The sequence below is a fragment of the Littorina saxatilis genome, linkage group LG2, assembly GCF_037325665.1.
Source record: "Littorina saxatilis isolate snail1 linkage group LG2, US_GU_Lsax_2.0, whole genome shotgun sequence".
Lineage (NCBI taxonomy): Eukaryota > Metazoa > Mollusca > Gastropoda > Littorinimorpha > Littorinidae > Littorina > Littorina saxatilis.
In genome coordinates, this window is record NC_090246.1 from 48,685,240 (window position 1) to 48,708,083 (window position 22,844).

General features: G+C 39.7%; 3 protein-coding genes across 8 annotated transcripts in view; 1 reads left to right on the plus strand and 2 right to left on the minus strand.

Moving 5' to 3' along the window:
* The window catches only part of LOC138959119 (glycerol-3-phosphate dehydrogenase, mitochondrial-like), a 51,066-nt gene extending 45,507 nt beyond the window's left edge, over positions 1-5,559 (minus strand). For 4 of the 5 annotated variants that reach the window (XM_070330473.1, XM_070330469.1, XM_070330476.1 and 1 more), the window contains exons 1-4: positions 5,462-5,559; positions 2,836-3,025; positions 2,180-2,245; positions 1,689-1,703 (exon numbers count right to left, since the gene is read on the minus strand). In XM_070330473.1, coding sequence (XP_070186574.1) covers positions 1,689-1,703; positions 2,180-2,245; positions 2,836-2,952 — 198 coding nt within the window. In that variant the 5' untranslated portion in view covers positions 2,953-3,025; positions 5,462-5,559. The remainder of the gene's footprint in view (positions 1-1,688; positions 1,704-2,179; positions 2,246-2,835; positions 3,026-5,461) is intronic. The other variant, XM_070330470.1, reaches the window with a different exon arrangement.
* Positions 5,560-5,563: 4 nt separating this feature from the next.
* Positions 5,564-17,247, plus strand: LOC138959120 (DNA fragmentation factor subunit alpha-like). 2 transcript variants are annotated; one of them, XM_070330477.1, is made up of 5 exons: positions 5,564-5,648; positions 8,618-8,726; positions 12,875-13,030; positions 13,433-13,566; positions 14,584-17,247. In XM_070330477.1, the coding sequence occupies exons 2-5, from the start codon at positions 8,627-8,629 to the stop codon at positions 14,818-14,820; spliced, it is 627 nt and encodes a 208-aa protein (XP_070186578.1). In that variant the 5' UTR covers positions 5,564-5,648; positions 8,618-8,626; the 3' UTR covers positions 14,821-17,247. The 2 variants fall into 2 exon arrangements, with proteins under 2 accessions (XP_070186578.1, XP_070186579.1); XM_070330478.1 differs by having other exon boundaries at positions 13,436-13,566.
* Positions 17,248-17,352: 105 nt separating this feature from the next.
* On the minus strand, positions 17,353-22,399 carry LOC138959121 (protein transport protein Sec61 subunit beta-like). The gene is made up of 4 exons (XM_070330479.1): positions 22,249-22,399; positions 21,672-21,769; positions 21,024-21,113; positions 17,353-17,626 (listed from the first exon to the last, which is right to left on the minus strand). The coding sequence occupies exons 1-4, from the start codon at positions 22,255-22,257 to the stop codon at positions 17,539-17,541; spliced, it is 285 nt and encodes a 94-aa protein (XP_070186580.1). The 5' UTR covers positions 22,258-22,399; the 3' UTR covers positions 17,353-17,538.
* Positions 22,400-22,844: the final 445 nt, after the last annotated feature.

Here is a 22,844-nt window from a genome sequence, read left to right on the forward strand (position 1 = left end):
CAATCTAGTTTTAGATAAACATAACTGAATAAAACCGCACACAGAGAAATTCTTAACAACTGACTTAAAATAAACTCAGTAAAATGAGCAACCGATAGATCTCTGCTCAAACAACTGAAACAAAACAAAATGAACAAGTGATAATAAGAGAACACCTGTAGAGAAATAACAGACATTAATTGTCAAGGGGTTACTCTACACATAATGGAATAAAACAAATAATGCAAATGAAACAGGAAAAGACGTGTGGCGTCAATCCATATTCCCGTTTCTATTTTTACAAGGTCACTGTTGACAACGCTCAATCCATATTCCCGTTATACTATTTTTACTCTTCTCCAGTGTTTTGCGCGTTTATCTCCCTTCCTTCGGCGCAGCCGGGTATTCGGCTCGACTTCTTACCGGCGAAGCTGTACCCGGCGAAGCGGGTATTCATCTAGTCCTACATACATGAGACAGACCATGCATGAAATAACAATATCGTTCAAACCACCCGTGTGTATATCATGTAAATGAGGTTGTGTCAGGCTAGTCTGACAGGGATCTGCTTTTTACATTTAGTCAAGTTTTGACTAAATAAATGTTTTAACATAGAGGGGGAATCGAGACGAGGGTCGTGGTGTATGTGTGTCTGTGTGTGTGTGCGTGTGTGTGTGTAGAACGATTCAGAGTAAACTACTGGACCGATCTTTATGAAATTTGACATGAGAGTTCCTGGGTATGATATCCCCGGACGTTTTTTTCATTTTTTCGATAAATGTTTTTGATGACGTCATATCCGGCTTTTTGTAAAAGTTGAGGCGGCTCTGTCACACTCTCATTTTTCAATCAAATTGATTGACATTTTGGCCAAGCAATCTTTGACAAAGGCCGGACTTCAGTATTGCATTTCAGCTTGGTGGCTTAATTAATTCATGACTTTGGTCATTAAAAATCAGAAAATTGTAATTAAATTTTTGTTGTTGATAAAACGATCCAAATTTACGTTCATCTTATTCTTCATTAATTTCTGATTCCAAAAACATATAAATATGTTATATTCGGATTAAAAACAAGCTCTCAAAATTAAAAATATAAAAATTATGATCAAAATCAAATTTCCGAAATCGATTTAAAAACAATTTCATCTTATTCCTTGTCGGTTCCTGATTCCAAAAACATATAGATATGATATGTTTGGATTAAAAACACGCTCAGAAAGTTAAAACGAAGAGAGGTACAGAAAAGAATGCTATGCAGCACAGCGAAACCACTTCCGCGCTAAACAGTCTCGTCAGTTTCACTGCGTTTTGCACGAGCGGCGGACTACGGTCATTGTGAAAAAATGCAGTGCGTTCAGTTTCATTCTGTGATTTCCACAGCTTGACTAAATGTAGTAATTTCGCCTTGCGAGACTTGTTCACTGCTAATATGATGCCAAAGTCACGGTCATCGAGCCACTATGGAAACACTTTTGTGCCTGCTGATTCCCCTGGAAGACTCCGAAGAGTTTTTAGAATTAACACGTCACGCTACACTTTCTAGAAATATGCAAAGTTTCAAAGCTCTAGCTTCAAAAACATCCAAAATAATCCCAACGTTAAGTTTTTTCTGTACGGACGGCCTAACAGTCTGCTCATTCCTAAGACTCTCCTAATTACTCAGGGGAGTCAAACATTAATAAAATAAATCAACAAAACAAAACCAACCTGTTCCATGAGACTCTAAAGAGAAAAAACATGCAACATTTGTTGTCCAGTCACTGCTTTTCTCTCCTAAATCAAGTCCTCAGCATATATTTAACTGTTTGCACAATACTTTTTTTTCAAGAACTTCTTCATCAATGCAGCATCTTTATCGTCAAGTTATATCTTACTGCCGGTATCACACTATGTGAATAGTGCCCATGGTTTTTCAGGGATTATTTCTCATCGCAAAAAAAACATACATACATGTATAATATCTGATATGCATTGTATATTTTATTAGAATTACACCAGTTTGCATGAACTTTTTTTCATCCACATGACATTAACACATTACAAACTCAGTTTTAATCATATAAAGTATCCAGAAAGGTTACATTTTCATTAGCTGACATTTTAACACATCTTTTGAACTGATTCACTTTATTATATTGTAATTTGTATACCAAAAACAAACACAGAAACTTCAACATCAGAGCTGCATGCATACTTACAGTATTCGGCAACCGTTTGTCAAGACCAACCTTCTCCGCCATTTTGGAATACGAGGCCTCAATTTCCTGAGTTCAATCACAATTTCATGAACTGTCAGCAGTACATCTAAAAGCTCAAGCTTGCAATCCACTTGAATGCATGCCATTCCTACTACCCAATTCTTTTTTCCTCAGCTTGATCATATAATATATTTGAAAATTGAGTCCCTTTGGGTATGCACAATTAATGAAAAAGGATATGTGCACTTTCCTGAAATACCCTTCCTTTCCCCTTTCCAGCCCCGCATCTGCTCAGCAATGTTAGAACAAGGGTGCATGCTGAAAACCAGAAGTTTGAACTTGCATGCCCACCAGACTGGTGACCCAAGAAAAGTCATTCGTCAGCCAGAAATGTTACCGGTTCATCATTCCAAATAACAATTGACTAAAGTTGAATACGAAAGAAATGTGGAATACACTTTGAAAGTGAAACTTTATAAGCCTTCCGCCAGATGAGCGGGCGAATGGTTTTCACATTCCTTATGCCCTGTCAGTCTTCAGAGTTGTCACAGGTGAACCGACTGTTTGTGTTGTTGTTTTTACGCACCCCTGTTATAACATTACATTCCAGACATAATTATAAACTATTGATCAATTTCAATAACCACATAACTCACATGGAACCGGGAGGCCACCTCTGGCACTACGGTGACGATGACAGCCCCAACACCTCCTACTGCCGCCCCGGCGAAGAGGAGGCGCTTGAGGGTGCGCACAGACAGGCGAGGACGCATGATGGTGGTTGGCGGCTTCACGTCTCAGCAGTATCTGTCAGAAGCTAGCTACTCCACCCCTTCAATTCATCCTCTGAAATCAGAAACACCATTTTACTTCATCAGAACCCTGACCAAATGACATTCATGAACTAATGATTCCTTCATGAAGTATTGTTATGAACCATTTCCATGAACTGCAGAGTGATTCATGAATAATCAATGAACTAAAAACAACCATTCATAAATGAAACTAAACATTTTCATTTTTAACAGACAGGCAAATGAGTCATTGAGTCTGCTGTGGAAATTGTAGACTGGATGAAATTACAATTTCTTTCATTCAGATACAAATTTGAAATTATACTATAGGAAAATTAATTTTTAAAAGACTGATTCTAATGCTGAAATTGCCACCAGCAACTGTCACTGGGACATTACATTGTTTGCCTGATACCAAAGTGTGCTAATTAACTAACACATCATCCCTAATTACCCCTTCTCTGTTGCCTTATCATTTGATGACCACGCAGTCTCCGTGCATGCAGCTAGAAAACATACATGAATGCAACTAGAAAACATACACATAAATGACAAATCTTGACAAACTAAGACTTACAAAAACTCCAGCAAGAGTTCACTTTTTAGAAACATGATGACACATGTTGTTCAGCGTAAGGCAAAAAAAAAAAAAAAGGTGTGGTTACGGTAACATAGCCCCAAAAAATAGGGTAGGAAGGTAGGCAATCACTTTTTTTTTTTAAACTTTTTTTTCTAATGTGTACAAATTAAACCTACTTGACAGGGAAATAAGTGTGCGACTCGGGCGATTTCGCTTTCATTGCGTTTTCTGCAATCGTTTTTTGTTTTTGTTTTTTTGACAAATGTAATAAAAAGTTATAGGGTCGGCCCCTAAAAATAGGGTAGGTCGGGTTACCGTAACCACACCTATTTTTTTTTTTTTAGGCCTAACCAACTTTCAATTTCATACTATTGTACTTTCATTAGCATTGCCACATCGCCCAGCGTCAACTGAGGACACAGTGAAAGGGCACTTTTTTTTCACTTTGAGTGAAAAATAATTGGCATAATTGATGTTTGTGAGTCACAAATTATGTATCAAATGAAAAAGGAATGAATAAAGATATGATTCAAAAACAAAGTTTACTGTATGAAATTAATAAAAGATGTGTTTTGGAATATTTTGAGTGTGAAAGTGCGTGTTCGTCTTCACTGCCTCTCGCGGCCATTTTCGCGTCACTCTTTGCAGACGACCAGTTCATTTCAAACTGCTGGGAGTACCGTAATTTTCATTGGAGGGCTGTGATATTTTGCAACCAATCAGAGAAAGCTTTACATCTTTCCCATACAGAAAACCGCGACCCACCGGAAGCTACATCTCCGTCAGCATGACGGTGAATATTACTCGTGTGAGTTTCACTAAAATTTGGTCTGAAAACTTCCATCGGCACACACGGTTCAAATGCAGTTTATAAAACATTAACTTCTGTTTCATTTAAGCCAAAAATCAAAAGAATCGAGCGAGAAATGACTTATTCCCAACGATTATGCTGCGTAAAACTGGACCCGAAAAATGCGAAACTCGGCCGATCAAAAGCCTGAAGAGGTTGCGATCTCGGCTCGCTCAAAGCAAAGTGATTTCGAACTAAAATGTTCATATCTCGCGAACTACTGCACCGATTTAAATAAAATAAATTGCTATGTGCTCAGAATTTTGATCTCTTTAAAATGGTGTGTTTCTTGTCATTCAACCATTAATTTCAAAATTTCATGTTATTGCCACAGCTATCAGTATATGTCCCTTGTATTTAGCTACTAGCTTTGTCCTCAAATGACGCCCAACATTTCTCAACTAAAATGACCATATCTCGAGAACTACTGCACCGAATTAAATAAAACAAATTGCTATGTGCTCAGAATTTTGATCTCTTTAAAATGGTGTGTTTCTTGTCATTCAACCATTAATATCAAAATTTCATGTGTCATTGCTACTTTCATACACTCTCTTCGGCTTGTACTAATGACAAAAGTTATTCTTGCAGATTGGGCAAGTAAGTCTTAACTCGTGTGCAAAGGTATGCAGTTTTCTTGCACTTTTGTTGTCGACTGCTGACCGTTCTACTAGCGGACGACGCATTAGCCAAATTACTACGTAACTAACGAACATTCATGGAACTTGCAAGCCGATCACCTTCTCTTCGTGATCAGTGCACCACAAACGCACAGTGATATAATAAACCAAAACATAGGGGTCTGCGTTTTATTTACGTTTCCGAAATCTGCTATGTTGCGGACGTTTCCGTGGCAAAAAAGAACAATCAACGGTCGCATCAGCTGCGAAAACGAGGATGACACCTTGACAGTGGAACAGAAATATACGAAGAACGTTGCGGTTCTCTGTTCACATCAACATTCTTGAAGGACAAACTTTTAAGAAAACCAAAACAAACCACAGCAATTCTTCCTACTATTTAACAAAAGAGAAAACTGAGAAAAACGTCATAATTACATCTGATGGCTTGTTGGTCTTGAAGATGTCCCCGTTGGTGGCACCGGAAGTTTTACAGTTGACCGGACAAAAAATTCTCGTGACCTTGACGTTGAAGTCTCGCGTTTCGAGTGACACTTTGTATTTCATTCCTAGGTCAAGGACGGCGAAGTTGTTTCCTGGTTTTGGTCCGAAGATTTAAATTTGTGTGGGTAGTATTAGTACTATTTTGGTTGATACCTGCCTTTCTCCGGTAATCTTAAACTTTAATGATTCATGTAGGCTTTTCAGGTTGGCATTCAGGAGGGATTTCTTGTCTGACTAAAGAAAAAGAGCACCCACAAAAGGAGTGATTCCTGCCCATTAACGTTTGTGTCTACTTTCAATTTCATTCTCGATCATCAAATAATTATGACCATGCATTTCATGATCATACTGAGATAAATCTAGCTTTTGATGTTCTGTTAGTTAGTCTTACTAACTATGCTGCTTGAACTGTAAAAAAAGTAATGTATAATTTGTACTTTAAGTAGCTGAGAGACTAATGCATACATGTACGTACTACCACAGAACACTTAGACTAAGACTTTATAAACTTAGTTAAATAGTTATACAATACGATCAAGTATCTTATTATTGTTATTTATTCCTGTTTTGTTCCCAAACACAGAAGACAATAGGTCAGTTGGACCTGGATTCAAAATAGGCCGTGGCTGGAGAACCGACAAGTCGATTAATTATATATCGAGCCTCCAGGTTCGAAAAACTACCGAGCCCCTGGGCTCGCTAACCGCCAATCTTGACATTTGACAAGCCACCTTTTTTTTTGTAGACCATGAAGTCGTTTATAAAGCTTTTTGTTTTGAAAGTTAAATGCAAAGAACTGTTGTCTTTGTTTGTTTTTGGTGTTTTTTAAGAATAAGAATTTAAGAAATTAACAGGCATGGGAATTGTCCACCGAAAGGCAAATTTCCGCGTAATATTTTTTCGTTTCGCCGAAAAAGCAAAGGTGTCCGCCGAAAAAATAAACGGGAGAGGCAAAAATGGTTCTGAAAACTGAGTTTAATGGCAAACTTTGAGCTCAGATGACACCAAATTGTGCCGTCGACTTTGATATTACTTACAAAATTTCAGCCTTTTTTTAACTTTTTTCAATTCCCATGCCTGACGAAGATTACTGAGAACTAAGATTTGTGTAGATTAGTTTTGGACTAAAAAGAACTTGTATCTCGGCAACAGCATGATCATGAGCCGCCTTCAGCAAGACTGCGATGCGGTTCACTGGATATATATATATGTCAGCTCTATCAAAATAAATTAACAATTCGATCAATGCGAAGCAGACTTATGTTTTGTCATAACTGAACAAAAGAATTTTTTTGTTCCCGTGTTTTCCTTATAACAATATGAGCAGGCCTGAAAGTGGTGAGTATTTTATTCGCCATGGCGAGAAGAAACGTGTAACTGGCGAGTAGAAATGTTCATCTACTCGCCAAATGCAAGTAAAATTGCTGAAGCAAATCGTTGGTTTGGCTAGTAAAGTGTGCTCTCTGGCTAGTACATTTTCAGAATCGCTATAGCCAAAGGCGAGTACACCATTTGTTGGACTTTCAGGGCTGATAAGTGAACAGCAGTTTGTTGATAAATGAATGCGTCTTCTAGCCTGGAGACCAGATGTGATTCACTCATGCTGCTTGGTCTGTGGACGCAGACACTGACTGATTCAGTGAAGGTTGACTTGGTTGGAATAAAAATAGAATCATGCATTGTCGTGAGCTTTATTGTGGGATTTTCGATCTCTCATTTAGCCACTGATCAAACACTTTGTATTAACCCTTACGCTGCCAATCAAAACTTGCGTATGTGCATTCCTGACTGCCAGGGAATATTGGAGTTCGGGGTGTAATAATTCACAAAAAATTCTAGTTCCAAACTGGCAGTAGGTAGGTAAGTAAAACCTATGTTATTTTTAAGGGAAATTGAACCAAGAATCTGTTTTTAGTGTCTAATCATGGAAATAATAATTAGTTTGGCTTATAAGGATGTTTAAATATGAACTTTTGAAAAATCAGTCCGGCGCATCTTCCGGTGCCTGTGGATCAAACACAGGTGGCTGTTTTGCTCGCTCCAAGAAAGGATTATAATCACTATCATCTACCTGTTTCCAACGAATCGTCCGAAAGAAGATCTCCCCCTTCCCCTGTCAGTATCCATAGTCATTTGCACCCCCTGTAGCGTCAGTCCGGCTTTGTTTTTCCCTACTAGAGCCCGGTCGACTGTCACCGTTAGCCATTTTGACGAGTCGAGATTTCTCTCCCCTACCCTGTCGCCAAGGCCGAAAATAGCCTTCAGACGCAAAACCGCGTCGCCATTTATGTTTATTCATGAGAATGAGGTATCCTACCAAGCCATTGGCTGCTATTTTTGTGTCAGCAGTGACATCGCACTTCTGGAAAATCCCGGAACTGTGAAGACGGGTAAACCCGTCTTAATGCGCTGCGGCTGCCTGTTAAGGCAGGCAAGTGGTTAAAGAAGAAGAGAATAAAATAAAAGAAAGGAGTGTTTGACACAGAAAAGAGAAGTTTGAAAAATTGCTGAGTTCCGAGTGGCTGACATAAAATAAATAGAATCAGCGACTCATGAGCTTTGTTTTTGGAAAAAAGAAGAAGAGAACAAAATAAAAGAAAGAAGTGTTTGTTGTGAAATGTGGAAAGTTTAAAGAGTGAAACCGGCTAGTTGGTTCCTGAGGGGGGGGGGGGGGGGGGGGGAATAGTCAGTGTCGAGGTTATGTGAGATAAACAAGGTCGGCTGACGTCCTACCTATAGCCGCATACATGTGTGAAAACTATCAGACATTTGACCGGCCTTGGGTCAGAAAAATGTGTCAGATCAAAAAAGTATGTTTAAATGACCGAGGAATGGGAACAAACTCTGCAGTTTCCATTTGCTGCTGGACCTGCAAGTTACAATTTATATTGAGCGATTGACTGAGAAATGTATTCCAGATAAGCACTGTAAGTTAGAACTAGAAGTGATATTTCATCTGTGCATTTCCACAGACCTGTGTTGGTGTATGTTTTGACACTGCCACTAGCATGCAGTAGGCATGCAGTGTACTGTAGTGTAACTCACTAACTATCATCTTAATATCTTATCACAGAAATCATGGTGTTGCAGATCGTGAAGATGTCTGGCTTTGCTGGCAGACCGTTCAAGGTGTGGAATGCTGACCGCAGCATAAAAAAATCCCTGATGGCAGCCAATCTGGCTGAACTAATTGACAAAGGTATCTAAATTCACATATTATATTTTCTATGCATCAAACTTTCCTTGAGTTAATTTCAGTATGACAGTTGACACAGTTTAACTTGTACTGTTAATGTTAGCTTTCCATGTTTGGAGACGAAATTGTGAGGGACTGCAGCGTACGCGTATGAAAACACAAGTTACTACATGTCGTCAGTGGCCTTCGAAGACCTCGTATCTTCAAAATCATAGTTCTGAGATAATGAGTGTTTTAAAAATCAAATTCCTCTTCACCAGATCAAAACGTGTAGATACGAGGTTTTCACTTTTTTGTTTTGAACTTTTTTGTTTTGAATTTAAGGAACAATTACGAGGATTTTCAACAGACTCGCAGGGATTCAAACAGACAATACGAGGTTTTTCCGCTAATGTCGCTAATGTCTCAACACCCAACGGCAATACGAGGTTTTTAAAATCAGGGGAAAAAGACCTTTGCAAAATAGATAGAGTTACAAGCTTTTCACAGATGATAGGAAAAAAATCAAGGGACGGAACCATGCAAAAATCCGAAAATCGGGAAAATGTAAGTTACGAGGTCTTCGAAGGCCACTGACGATGTATATAAAGTGACTGAAGTGTAAATACTCATGCTGTCACTCAAAGTCAAAGACACTATAGGTTTAAGGGGGTGCAGCCACAAGCTAGCAGTAGCACATATATAGCCAACTTGGCTCCTGCGACGTACTATACCAGAACCAGAACCAGAACCACAGGCATGAAAGTACACATACCTGATTGTTGCTTTAAGTGAGCATTTTAAGATTCTTTTCCGGAAAATGTTCATGTTAAAATTACAGTTTTTAGTTCATAAATGGAACTTTATGTTAATTGTTATCTCTAGGAGCAGAAAGAAATGTTAACTGTGATGTTAGAAAGTTCCTATAGTTTGGTCAATTGGTGTGTATTCATGCATACAATGTAGTGGTGTATTGCTACAAATACAGGTTGTAGTTATGGAAAAGGTGGGATGGGTCTATGTTTTATAATGGTTTACATCCAAAAAGCTGAAGGAAAAGTGAGACGGAGGTTATTCATCAAGCGCAAGTTGGCAGGAACCAACGAAATCATACTCAAGCAGTCAAAGGGGTTTACAAAGGAACATGCAGTCTGACCCCACCTTGAGTACGTATCCCTAGAATGATCGACAGCAGCCAAGTTTTACCTTCAAGCCCTGGATAAGGTGCAAAACCAGGCTCTTCGAGTCATCACCGGAACCATGAGGTCAACACACCCATCAAGACCATGGAGGAGAATGTTGGGCTGCAGCCGTTGCTCAGCGACAGAAGAGACGCCAAGATCATGGTGCGGGCGGAGAGGTACAAACGCCTACCCAACCACCCTATGCACCACAAGCTGGGAGGTCTCACCAAGAACCGGCTGAGGCGCAGCAGTTTTGTTCATGAGAGCAAAAACCTGACCAGAGTGTACAAAGATCAGCTACCATCCACAACACTGCCTTTAAACACCTCTTATTCTTACAATGTGACACACCTCAACCATGGAAAGAAAGCAACACAAGACTCCACATCCAGACGACCATGCCACAGATCCCCGGCAGAGATTCCCAAAGCGACCATGCCAGACTCAGTCTCACCCTGGCCATGATTGCAGATCAGTACCCCCAGTGAATCCTGGATCCACGTCTATACTGATGGCTCTGCAACTGACGCTGTGGCCAATGGTGGAGCTGGTGTGTAAGCAGTATTTCTTGAGGGGCACATTACTAGTACTACTGCAAACACTCCCACTGGAAAACACTGCTCCAACTACAGTGCAGAAATTCAAGTCCTCAAACAGGCTGCATCCATTATTCAGAACTCCACAAGTGAATTTATTTATATGGGAGATTTATATAGCGCTTGACGTTCTCTAAGCGCTTACATATTAATTTCTGCCGTGTGAGATGGAATTTTTACACAATATATCACGCATTCACATCGGCCAGTAAATCTCAAGTCATTACGGCGAATATTTACTTTTCACGGCCTATTATTCCAAGTCACACGGGTATTTGGTGCAGACCTGTGCACATCTACAGTTTCTCCGATTTTTATATGCAGAATACGGTGCTACGGATTTTTATTTAAAATTCCGAAATTCCGATGTTTTACTAAAAAAAAAAAATAATAATTACTTTTTTCTGTTTTAAGATGTTTTGACCAATTAGTTGGCCGTTGTGCTGAAAAGACGTTTTCCGATTTACCGGAAGCGCGCGTGTTCTCAGCATTGTCATTGAGTCTTTGTTCTTCGACTTAGTTCGTCCAGCGTCTGCGTGGCAACTTGTGATTGAAGTGAAACATGGAAAAGAAAAAAAGAGTGCGAGATTCAGATAGTGAAGAGGAGACACCAGCTCTGTCACCAAATCTGCCCACTACTCCACTGTGCAGGCGAGGAAACGTCAGGCTGCTGCTGTCAAAAAAGCTGCTGCCAATAAAGCTGCTGGCAAACAGTCCAGTGATGAATGAATGTCAGAATGACGAGACCAAAGACATTTTCAGAACAAATGTTACAACAGTGTTGATGTTTCACCTTGGCTTGTTAATAAATAGTAATTCCCATTCTACTGCGTCAAAGTGTTTCAGTTTGTGTGATTTGTGAGCAGAATTATGTCTTGAACTGTCGTCACAGCTTACTACTGAAACATTTTAAAAACTACTGAAATTTGGTTTGTTTACTACTGATGAGCGTTTTGAGTGTGCACAGGTCTGTTGGTGGACATTATTTATCTATGCCTATACATTTTTGCCAGGAAAGACCCTTTTGTCAATCGTGGGATCTTTAACGTGCACACCCCAATGTAGTGTAGACGAATGACACAGACGCCCTCTCGGCCCCGGAGGCCCTTGCAGGAGGAAAACTTCCACACCTCATGGAGAAACTCCAGAATGTCAAACATCAGAGGCCACAGAGGTGAGAGGGCCTGCATTGGTTACCTGCCCTTAGCTGGATCCCTAGGAACGAGAGGGCAGACAAGCTTGCCAAACACTGAGCACAGAAAAATCAAGCAGACAACCCCGTCAGCTTCACGGAGAAAAAAACTCTCAAGGCAGCGTGAAGGCCCCGGAAGCGGAAGGATGACTACCATCTCCTCACACGACATGAGCACGTTGAGTTGATTTGCCTCTGCACCGGACATAACCGCCTGAATGCCCATATGCCCCAAAATATGAAGCTGATGATCAGATCACAGACCACATCCTTCAGAGATGCCCCACCTTAGAAAGCCTAAGGAAAAGGGTGTGGCCAGATGCAGTCTCCCTCCGCTGCCAGATGCACGGAGGAAAGGAAGACCTGGAGAAGACAGCATCCTTTGCCTCGCTGTCCGGGCTGACAATATAGATCTGTGTGATCGACTGGGAAAAAAAGAAATAATGGTTTACAAAGAAGAGCAGGGCTGCGGTGCACGAACCGAAAGTGGGTGTCACCCAAACGAGAGAGAACAAACCGCAGGATCTGATTCGTTGAAATCACAACAAATCTCAATTTCAACCAATCCAACATGGCGGCTGGCTCCCACCCGGTTGGTAGCTTTCTCGTGCACCTCGGCCCTGGTCCTTGAATGCTTCACAGATCTAAGAAACAAGAAACCTCTCTCTTTTGACTTGTGAAACTTCATGCAGTATAGTATACTCTAGTTTACTGCAACACGGTGGACTAGTGGTAAGGCGTCCGCCCCGTGAGCGGGAGGTTGTGGGTTCGAACCCCGGCCGGGTCATACCTAAGACTTTAAAATTGGCAATCTAGTGGCTGCTCCGCCTGGCGTCTGGCATTATGGGGTTAGTGCTAGGACTGGTTGGTCCGGTGTCAAAATAATGTGACTGGGTGAGACATGAAGCCTGTGCTGCGACTTCTGTCTTGTGTGTGGCGCACGTTAAATGTCAAAGCAGCACCGCCCTTATATCACCCTTCGTGGTGGACTGGGCGTTAAGCAAACAAACAAACAAATACTCTAGTTTGCAAAATGCCTTAAATGGTTCAAGAAGAAACTGTGACAACCAGATCTAATCATTAGCAACAGAAATTAAGTCTGAAGTGAAAAGAAACACTGAATCCACCTTTTTGTATTAATTCATATATATATATTTATACATTTATGCACAGAACCTGAGATTGTGACATTTGTTGCAGGCCGTGCCAAGCTTGGTTCACCAAACGGCGACGTACGTGTGGTGCTGGAGGCAGATGGCACAGAAGTCGACGAGGAAGATTACTTCAGCTTTCTCAACAGTGACGCCACCCTTATGTTGCTCACACCGTCTGACAAGTGGCGACCAGCAGGACTAGGTACATGTGTGTACATTTTGTAGATGGAAGGGGGGGGGGATGTTGGGAGGGGGACTGGTTGTATCATCATTGCTATTTGAAAGATAAAATATTGGTGTTACGAGTTTACTTTTATGACTTCCTCGCCTGAATATGTGCCCACCCACCCCAATCTGTTTCTTGTAAACTGAAAGTCAAGTTAAATATTATTTGCTGTCAGACTACTTTGTTGTTGTTGTTTAATGGTTGAAATGAACAAAAGTACAAGCAGTAAAGCATAGAATTATTCGACATCGCCATGAATGTGTGATAAATCATAGGGACCATGTGTTGACTTCAAAATGTGTAATACTGTCTTACTTCTCCTGATATAACATTTGTTGTAATGAATAATTCATAAGCTGCTTTGTTTCCTTGGTGCAGAAGAAACGGGAGGAAAGGATGAACCAGACACGGCCAATCAAGGATCAGGACTATCACTTCACGCCAAACAGCTCCTGTCCCACCTCAAACAGGACGTCACACGCATCATCACCTTCTCTGACGAAGACCTGCAGGTACAGTGGAACGTCCCTTTTGAGACCTTCAAAAATATGAGAAAATCAGGGAGTCTTAAAAATAAAATAGGGGTAAATATACTAAGGGTATAAAAAGAAAATGTGAGAAAACAGCGTCTTAAAAGGGAGGGAGTCTTAAATCAGGGGGTAATGTAATGTTCTTTGAAGTACTTACTTAGGCCTTTTGCCCCCAGCGTAGCATTGGCCATTGATAACATTTCTCCTTCCCACTCTGCTCTGGGCTGTTTCCGCCTCTGTCCAGCTGTTGCCCTACCTCTTTAGCTTTGCCTCAAGCTGTTTCTTGGCCTACCCCTCAGTGTACTTTGAGCCAGCATTCAATACGGTTAACGATTTCTAAGGCAAAGTTATGCTCTCTTTGAGTGACTTTATGAGTCGCTTGATGCAAAATAGGTCCTATTTGAGGAAGACCAAGCAGACAACCCTATCAGCTTCACTGAGAAAAAACTCTCGATCTCATCAAGGCAGCGTGTAGGCCTAGGAAGCTGAAGGATGACTATCATCTCCTCACAGTGGAACCTATTTTGCAGGTCCTATTTTGCACAGCAACATGGCTATAAAAGGTCTAATTCAGGCATCCCAAAATGCATTATTTATGTCGAAAGAAGACTTTCTTTTTTTGTTATACCTGACATTTTAAAGGAAGTAGATAGACACTCACACAGACAGTAAATAGTTGGAAATAGAAGTTACAGTTATTTTTGCTATGACAATGAGTAGATCACATTGTAGTGAACAGATGTTGACACTGAATTAGAAAAAATCATTTGAAAGTTTACTGCCATTAAGTAAGTTTATTATTTTCTAGATAATTTCTAGAAAATAGTCTTGATCACTTGGTAATTTTTGAAAACCTAATGTTACTTTTTTCACTGTAATGACCAATTTCCTGTGATGATGCTATTCCAGGTTCTTGATTTGAATTGAAGTTGGCACTTATTTTGAAGATATATATCTATTTAGACTGCTGACATAAATGATTGCCTTTGGTCTTTGCAGAACCTAGTGGGTATATCAGCAGCAGACCTGGCACGAGAATTGGGAGAAACGGAACGCTACGCACACGCTGTGCAGGATGCGTGTCAGCGCCATCTGGATGAACGCCAGCATACAAAGGAGGCTGTGGATCTTCTCCGTCTGTACCACGAGGCCAGGAAAGTGAGCCCTTACGTTGACGCACCTGATGGCGGAGCTGGCAAAAAAAGACGCCACAGTCCGCAGCCTGGCCAGTCATGATCATTGCGTGTACAGGGACTCTTGTGCACTGCCCTTACAAATGGCAGCAAATGTTTCCAATTATTAGTTTATGTAGGCCCAAGGAGCATGTACTTCAATACATAGAGTTACTCGTGGTACAGCAGTTGTGGCTTTAGATTTGGTTCATATACAGGAGACTTCCACATCACAAATTCTGCTAGACTGCAACGGTATGCTTAGAACTGAAAAAAATGGGACCAAACTTTGCTGGATTCAGTTGATTCTTCTGCACTTCAGAGAACTTACCTTTGAGATTCATTACTGAAGCAATTCAGCAGATTGCAACGAACACATGGTTGCATTTGTTGCTGCTGACCGTTTGAAATTTAGTTTGAGATTTCAAAAAAAGTGGTTTGATCAGCGCACGAAACTGAAGCTGATGTATGTCACACAATTTCATGATGTCAGAAGGCTGCTTAACTTTTGGTTTTGTATTTGCAAGTATGTGGTCAAACTTGAAGTGCGGATTAGTTTCATGGCTTTTTTTGTAATCTTCCTCACTTTTACAGTTGAAGTTATCGCTGAAGTTTTTTTTGTAGAATATACCTTAAGTGCCTACGAATGTGTTTTCTTCTGACGAAGTAAAGGAATGAAGGAATTTTTCTTTTTGCAATGAGCTGAGATGGAAGTGATTGCATTTATGGCTGTCAGTGGTGAAAGAAGAGTCACATTCCCACATGCAGAGATTGTGTTAATATACCCATGAGGCTATGTGTACCTACACCGTCCATTTCCCGCTGGTGCCTTTTAAATCTTTTGTTAAACTGATTGAAATACAGGTACAGTATCTTTTTATTTAAATATCACCTATATTGAAGACATTAAGTTTAACTGATTTGCAAGATCTTTTCTTGTTAAACTGTCTCTGGATCTGTTTTTCAGACAGTGCATAGCTGCCTTACCTGTTGTGTAAGCCTGTCCTTAACTTGACGAAGTATTCTTCGCAAAGCTGGCCGCACGAAGCTTTAGAACTGAGATTTTGTTAAAAGACTTCTCGGAGTCGACTTCAGGCTCGATTAAGGACCGCCTTTCTGTTGCAAGGCATATCACCATGGGTTGTCCAATTGTCATAGCCTCTTATCTCATGAATGTGTGCACACCTTCAGGGTATCCATGCTTTAAAAAGAAAATTGCATTCTACTTGAGCAGTTTGTTAGTTCCAATTACTCACACCCAACAGAACTTTGTTTGAACTGAATGCAATCTTTCTGTTCAATTTCAGTGATGTATACAACCTTTAAAAGTTGAACATTTTTCAAGTTCAGACCCCCACTGCCTTCAATTTGTTGTTGAATGGATTAATGTTGGTTATCTGTGTGTGAATATTCACGACTTGCAGTAGGGTCAGGGATTGCACGCATGGTGGCCACCATTATTCGTCTCAGCTTTCCCATTTGGGGACAACAAACTTCAGGTTTATGCAGCACTTTTAGAGGATTTAGAAAAGTATTGTCACTGCCAAATCAATTGTGTCATGGTGTCCTTTTTTCCCCCAAGCTGCAAATGATTGTGAATCTAATGCTCTCCAAGACATAAAATCAAAAAAGGTAAAACATATTTCCTGTGTGGTTTAGCTTGTGGCAATTTTGTGTGAGAACATTTCACAGAGGATTTACTTTTGATAAGCGAGTGGCTGCAGCGTGGGTTACAGTGTACAGGGCATAGTGTGTGCAGATCAGTTTTTCAAAGCAATCCATTGTAGTAATGTTTTCTTACCGGAAGTTCATGGTCCCCCAATAAAACGTAAGGCCTTTACTTCCTGCAAGTCGTGAATTCTCAAATGTGCTTTAATGCAGCCTTGTAAATGTGTGTGTTGAAGGTTTTGAAAGAGTTTGTCTAATTTTATTCCATATAACTTGTCCTGATGTTGGCTTTAATTTACATTTTGGCAGCTTTCAGTAAAGCCATGCATGTCCAATGCGTCATTCATGTTGTAATGTATTGTTCATTGAAATCATGTCAAGTTGAGGGAAGAGTTCCTTTGGAGAGATATTTATGTGCGACAATTTTTGCACATTCCATTTTTATTTTTTAGACCATTTTGACGAATGAAAAATTAAGATAATAAACAAAATTTGTTGGTGCAACATTGTTTAATGCTGAACTTGTATATTGGGTTACATCCTTTTGCAAAATGTATTTGTTTAATACTGTTAACACATATCTGTGCTCTGTTTAATTATGTCATTTTTCAAGGCAGCAACTTTTTTCCAGTAAGCAATTTTCTGACTTTAGCCCTTCACATAATTCATGTTGATTGTGTGTTGCATGGGTTGCAAGTAAAAAAAAATAACTATAGCATGTTGATAAAAAGGAAATCATACAAGAGCTAACAAAGACATGTTCATTTATCAACAGCATGTCAACTCACTTTGGTAACGAGAAAAAAAAGGTCTTGTTACTCAAGTTCTGAGTGCGTGTCTCACTGTCTGTGTGGGTATGTGTGATGGTAAACTCACTTCCAACAAACCAAGCCATACAAAATCAGAAAAACACCAACAACATTCAAAGTTAATTTAAAACATATATTACACTTGTGACAGAAACTGCGACATCACATGCATACCAGTCAGCCATTCAACTCATTTTAGCAACCATGCACACGATCAACATGCACATTCTCCCTTAACCCTGCACATAGATTAGAATACAATTTGAAGTCATGCGTAAGTGAAGTCCTTGGTCCGTGTAATCCATCTAACTGCGGCTGTATTTGCCCCAAATGTGAAGCATGAACACGGAAGCGATGAAAAGCAGACTCATGACTAACACTGGCACTGGTCCCCTGAAACACACAAAATGATTTCATACATAAAAACAATGATAAGCTGCAAACACGCATGTGCTCAAGCAACAACCGTACGTACGTACAGACACAACTGGCCCTTTAATACTTATGCAGACAGATAGGTTAATTTAGTTGTAAAAACTACTTATATTTTTAGAGCCAACGCAATCTTACTTTTCACTTGGTATAAACTATAAAGGTAATGAACGTGCAAAATTCAGTCCTCAAATATCTAAATACATGTACAGGGGCTCACATCCATGAGAGGTGGCATAGGACAAATGTCCTGGACAATGCAAAAGTGATAGGACATTTGTCCTGAACAAAAATAAATCAATAGGACATTTTTCTTCGCAAAAAAAATGTAAATTTAATGAAACTTGACTAGTTTCTTGTCACAAAGGTAACAGAACAAATAAAATGATTTTCTTGGCAAAAAGGTAACAGAACAAATCAAAGTAAAAAAAACACGTGTTGTTCTGTCTCTGAGCTAATGACGACAATTTCACTGTGATTGTTTCGGCGGCATGTTGCTATTTTGAAGAAAAAACCCGAAGGGGGCAACTCGCCAACTGGCTTGGAGCATTCCGAGTTGCGACCCTTGGAAGCTCTTCTCTATAGAAAGCACATAAAGTCTCCCCAAGTTTTGTCTGCTTGGAGAGACACATCGCTTCCCAAAACATCGATAAAATAGCAAATCAAACTACAGTGGAACCCCCATTTTAAGACCCCCCAATTTAACTAGACTCCCTCCTTTTTAAGACCTTGTTTTTTCAGACTTTCTGTTCATAACCTCTGTTAAATGACCCCCATTTTAAGACTCCCTCCTTTTTAAGACCCAATTTTCTCAGATTTTTGGACACTGTACTGTAAATTGGAAAGTACTGACAATATCCAGATCAAATGCAAGCATAATCGGACAATGACCACTTTGTGACAAAAACAATAGGACATATGTCGTCTTGCATGAAAAATGTATAGGACATTTGGAAAAAATATGTGTGTATGTCCGACGTGGATGTGAGCCCCTGCATGTACATCATGTTCTACAAGTCCAAGGAGCACTAAGAGTAGTAATAGTTTCAATACCATCCCATGAAAAAGGGTAGCTGTGCTATACACATGTTTTCAAGGCTTAAGACAACATGTTCGCCAAACCAAATGGTAGCTTTGCTAATGCTAAACACATCAAGGCTTAAGACAACGTGTTCGTCAAGCCAATTTCAAGTTACATACTGGCAATAGCTGTGCCAAACAGAAATTTCAAACTGAACACACTGTTACAAAACAGGTATCCTTTTGTAGAACTCATTGAGCTGAACAAAAAACAGTATATTTTGTGAAAATTGGCTGAGCGGTTAAGGAAATACAACCATTTTAGTGTCAACATTTTGGCCTAAAATCAGAAAAATGGTTACATGGGCCAAAGCAAAAAGGGGGAAGTTGGTGGCACCACCCAAGTAGTGAAATGTTAGATTTTTGAGCAATTACTGCACAAGTTTACAAGAGATCATGTTGATATTTGGGTATTTTATGTAAGCAAGTATGTTGAATAATACATTTGTATCATCAGAACGCGATTTCAACTTCATCTGGCGGTGCTAATTTGCATAAATTACATAATATTCTGGTGTTTGTTTATTTTTGCCACTTCCTGCACTGCTAACCACACCTTATCAACAGAAAAGTCATTGCAAGGTATATTTTAGGTTGCGTAAGATAAAGAAAAGAATAAATTCATGAATTTGTCTTGTTTGCATTGAAATTTGAATACATATTCGTTTTGTAAACATAATTCTGAAAAAATCCAACATCCACTTACTTTCTTTCATGAAAAAATCAGTTCTATTTCTAAGAAACTAAAATCATTTCAATGCACATGGATTTTGTGTGTGTTTTAAATATAAATGTATTAATTCCACATATTTATTACACTAGACATTTTGTTATTGAACATGTGAACTGTCTTGAACTATAGCTATAGCCTATAGGCACTTCATAAATGTCACATTGTCATGAGTCTCAAATCAGAAGTTTTGCACTATTGATACAATGTATGCTTGTTAAATGTTTCTTTTAGTTTTAGTAAGCTTCATGTTGTAATGAAGTTTGAATGATTGTTGTTGTTGTCAGAAATAGCAGTGATGAAAGGTTCTTCCAAGTTTCCTCTAAAAAAAATGAAGCACACTCTGCATGACTTGGTGTAAAGCTGACTCAAAAAAAGAAGTAGAAAATAATAGTGGAAGGTGGGGGTAGACGACTTGAAACTTGCTGCATCACCGCACAAACTTCCACCCCCTGTTAGGCTAGTCCAAACAGAGTCTAAAAATAGCTCACAGTGGTCAGCCTCTCCGCCTAGCAATCCCATGACAGAGTGACTGGGGTGTCAGGTTCACTTGGTGATCGCTTGATATTCCCTTTGTTCTTTTATTTCACACTACCTTCCAACGTTAAAGGCAAGATATAATTCCAACTTTGACCGAACTTGCATGTGCCTTTGCAATTTACAGAAGGAAGTATGAGAACCGCGTATCTGACGTTCATTCGATCGAATCGAGCGTCCGATGTGTCACATCAAGGCTCAATGATTCGCTGCTAAATCCTCAAAGTTTTTCCGGCAATTTTCTCAGACAACCTTTTCCTGCAACACTTATTCTGCGTAAGGAAGCTTTTCCGACTGAACAAGTGGCAGAAACATCCCGTGCACCTTCAAAATGCATAGCGTTGTACCGTGTTCGATTCAAAGTTCAAACAACACGTGTGCTTGGCCGCCATCTTGATTTTTGACTCGGGCACATTTTCGAGATGGTTGCTTTGGGAAAACTGTTAATACGTCGGTTTTATCAGCACATACAAAGCTGTGAGGCATACCGAACAATAGGAAAATAAATGAAGCAGATATATCTGAGTGTGAGTAAGATCCGACGGCGTAAAGTGAGCAAATTTATGTTTTACATTTTTTTTCTAACTTTTGACTCAAAATATCTCGAGAACCAAAACACGGACTGACGATACACAACCTCTGACCTTTAGAGAAATCTCTCCTCTGATTGGTTGCAAATTTGTGTTATTTTTGGACGTGTAGTTAGTACGTAGGAGCGATAGTAAAGAGAGTAACCCAACACACGTCTTGCTCGAACTCGGTGCTACCGCTCACGGCGACGTGCAGTACCAGATTTTCAGATATAACTCAGATTTTCTCGGCGGATTGTTGGTGTACATAAAAATCAACTACACAGTTATCTTCTTCAATGTCTCCTGTACAAAAAACATGCTGATGACATACAAGTTCACCGAACAGTTTAGCTGGTATTTTTTTTATTCAAATCAAAGAGACCAACCCATGCTTTCCACCATTTTTCCGGCACAGAGCGGTGGCTATTTGGCTACTTACACTTTGATGCCTGGAGAATCTTCTGTGTAAAAACGCCACATTCCAGCACTGCTTCCGGCTGCTTTGCGAGGACCTGCGGTAGTTGTTTTCCTGAAATATTAAAATGGAAAAATGTATACACAAACGTGACAAAGACATTATCTTGTGAGAAAAAAAAAATAAATAAAAAATGGGCAAACAGAAAAAACAACTACCAAGAAACTACGACACTGGCAATTAATGTATCTTTTTATATTTTGTGAGATATTTCCTTTAAAACAGATTGTATGCTTTACGGTTACCCCTTTAAAATAAATAAATAATATAAATTATAAAATCATATTGTTAAACACAAAAAATCAAAATAACACAAAAGTCAAACAAACAGAAACAAACCCAAGAAACTACAACATAAGAGAAATGCACACTGTGCCAGATAACTTATCCACTGACATTTTTTTTTTAACAAGCTTTTCTTACTTGCCTGCTGACTTTAGTCACCTATTTCAGTCTTTGTCAGGACACATTTTATTCATAAAACTAAAAGTAAAACTGAAAGTAAAGTCTGAACTAATTTGTCAGTGAACTGATCCTAACAAAAGCTATACACACAACACTGCATTTGATATAAAACTGACGACTGGAAATTCATTGCATTTAAAAACTAACCTCTGTCTGGGTGTGGTGCCACCACCACCTGCCCGCGGTGTGACGGATTTGGATGGGCCGCGGCCCCCTCCTCCTACAGATGTTGAACTGGCTGATGGCTGGAAAGATTCATTAACAAAGTTAGTCAACACATTGGTAAGCACAATACAGACAGATAGAGATGGTAGAGATCGGCAAACGCCCACACCAGTACAACCGAAGTCATTGAAAGTACACCATATGGTCTAGTGAAGTAGGTGTTGCTACAACACTTCTGTTGATCTAAACATTCGTTTTGATAAGTTTGTCAACGTACTTCATGCTGTCAACTTACAGCTTACACTGCATAAGCTATCTATGAGTATGCTAATTAGACTTCGAGTTCATTTTGACAGTGATTCAAGTCTACATTAAATTTTCTGTGACACGCGTCAAGTCGTAAATACAGGGTGCGTTGTACAACTCTTCGACCAAACCGTCGCTGAAGAAAAGTGAATTTCCTGGAGCCGATGAGACATTAAGATCACAGATAAGTCTAGTGTCAACGTCTGGACAAGAATGCAACTGAGAATTTTCATTAGAGACAGAAGATACCTACCACAGGCATGTTGATTTCGCGTGTCTATCTTGATCGCAAGTGCTGACGTCGAACAGGAAGTAGGTAAAGGGACGCTATTTAAACATCCGGTTATGATTGTGCTTATAAAAGCTTCACTGGAAGTAATACGAATGCAATTCACTGTCAAAATTAAAATATCACACAAATTAAGGCACAAAACTTGAGGAACCAAAACTGTACGACAAAAGGATATATTCCCTGTCAAATTGGATTGTATCAACAAGTGCGTAAGACCTATTTGAGTAGAGCAAAACGCACACTGCTAAATCAAGGGAAATAATCAACACAAACACTGTTGTTTCCTTTTACGGAGTCATTTCCCCTGGATTGCGTTGTCGGTCAAATCATTATCATCACTGACACCAGTACCAGCTGTCTTTTATTTTCTGGCCTGTTTTACAACGTTATCAAATCTTCCTCTTCATTCTTCCTATTTGATAACAGGTTATACTCTGGCATCTCATTAGCTTATACCTGTGATCGACTGCAGTTAAGTAAAGGACCTTTCAAGACTTTGCAAAAGTGACCGTTCGGACATGAAAATTGGCGGCCATCTAGGTTTTGGACATCAAAAA

Bases quoted from the DNA above. Each gene is read 5' to 3' on its own strand.
- LOC138959120 (XM_070330477.1), top strand. From the start codon at position 8,627: ATGTCTGGCTTTGCTGGCAGACCGTTCAAGGTGTGGAATGCTGACCGC. The intron at 8,727-12,874 runs GTATCTAAATTC...CATTTGTTGCAG, and splicing joins GGCTGAACTAATTGACAAAG to GCCGTGCCAAGCTTGGTTCA. The intron at 13,567-14,583 runs GTACAGTGGAAC...TGGTCTTTGCAG, and splicing joins TCTCTGACGAAGACCTGCAG to AACCTAGTGGGTATATCAGC.
- LOC138959121 (XM_070330479.1), bottom strand. The intron at 21,114-21,671 runs GTTAGTTTTTAA...TTAATATTTCAG, and splicing joins GGCACCACACCCAGACAGAG to GAAAACAACTACCGCAGGTC. The intron at 17,627-21,023 runs GTAAGTAGCCAA...TGTGTGTTTCAG, and splicing joins GATTCTCCAGGCATCAAAGT to GGGACCAGTGCCAGTGTTAG.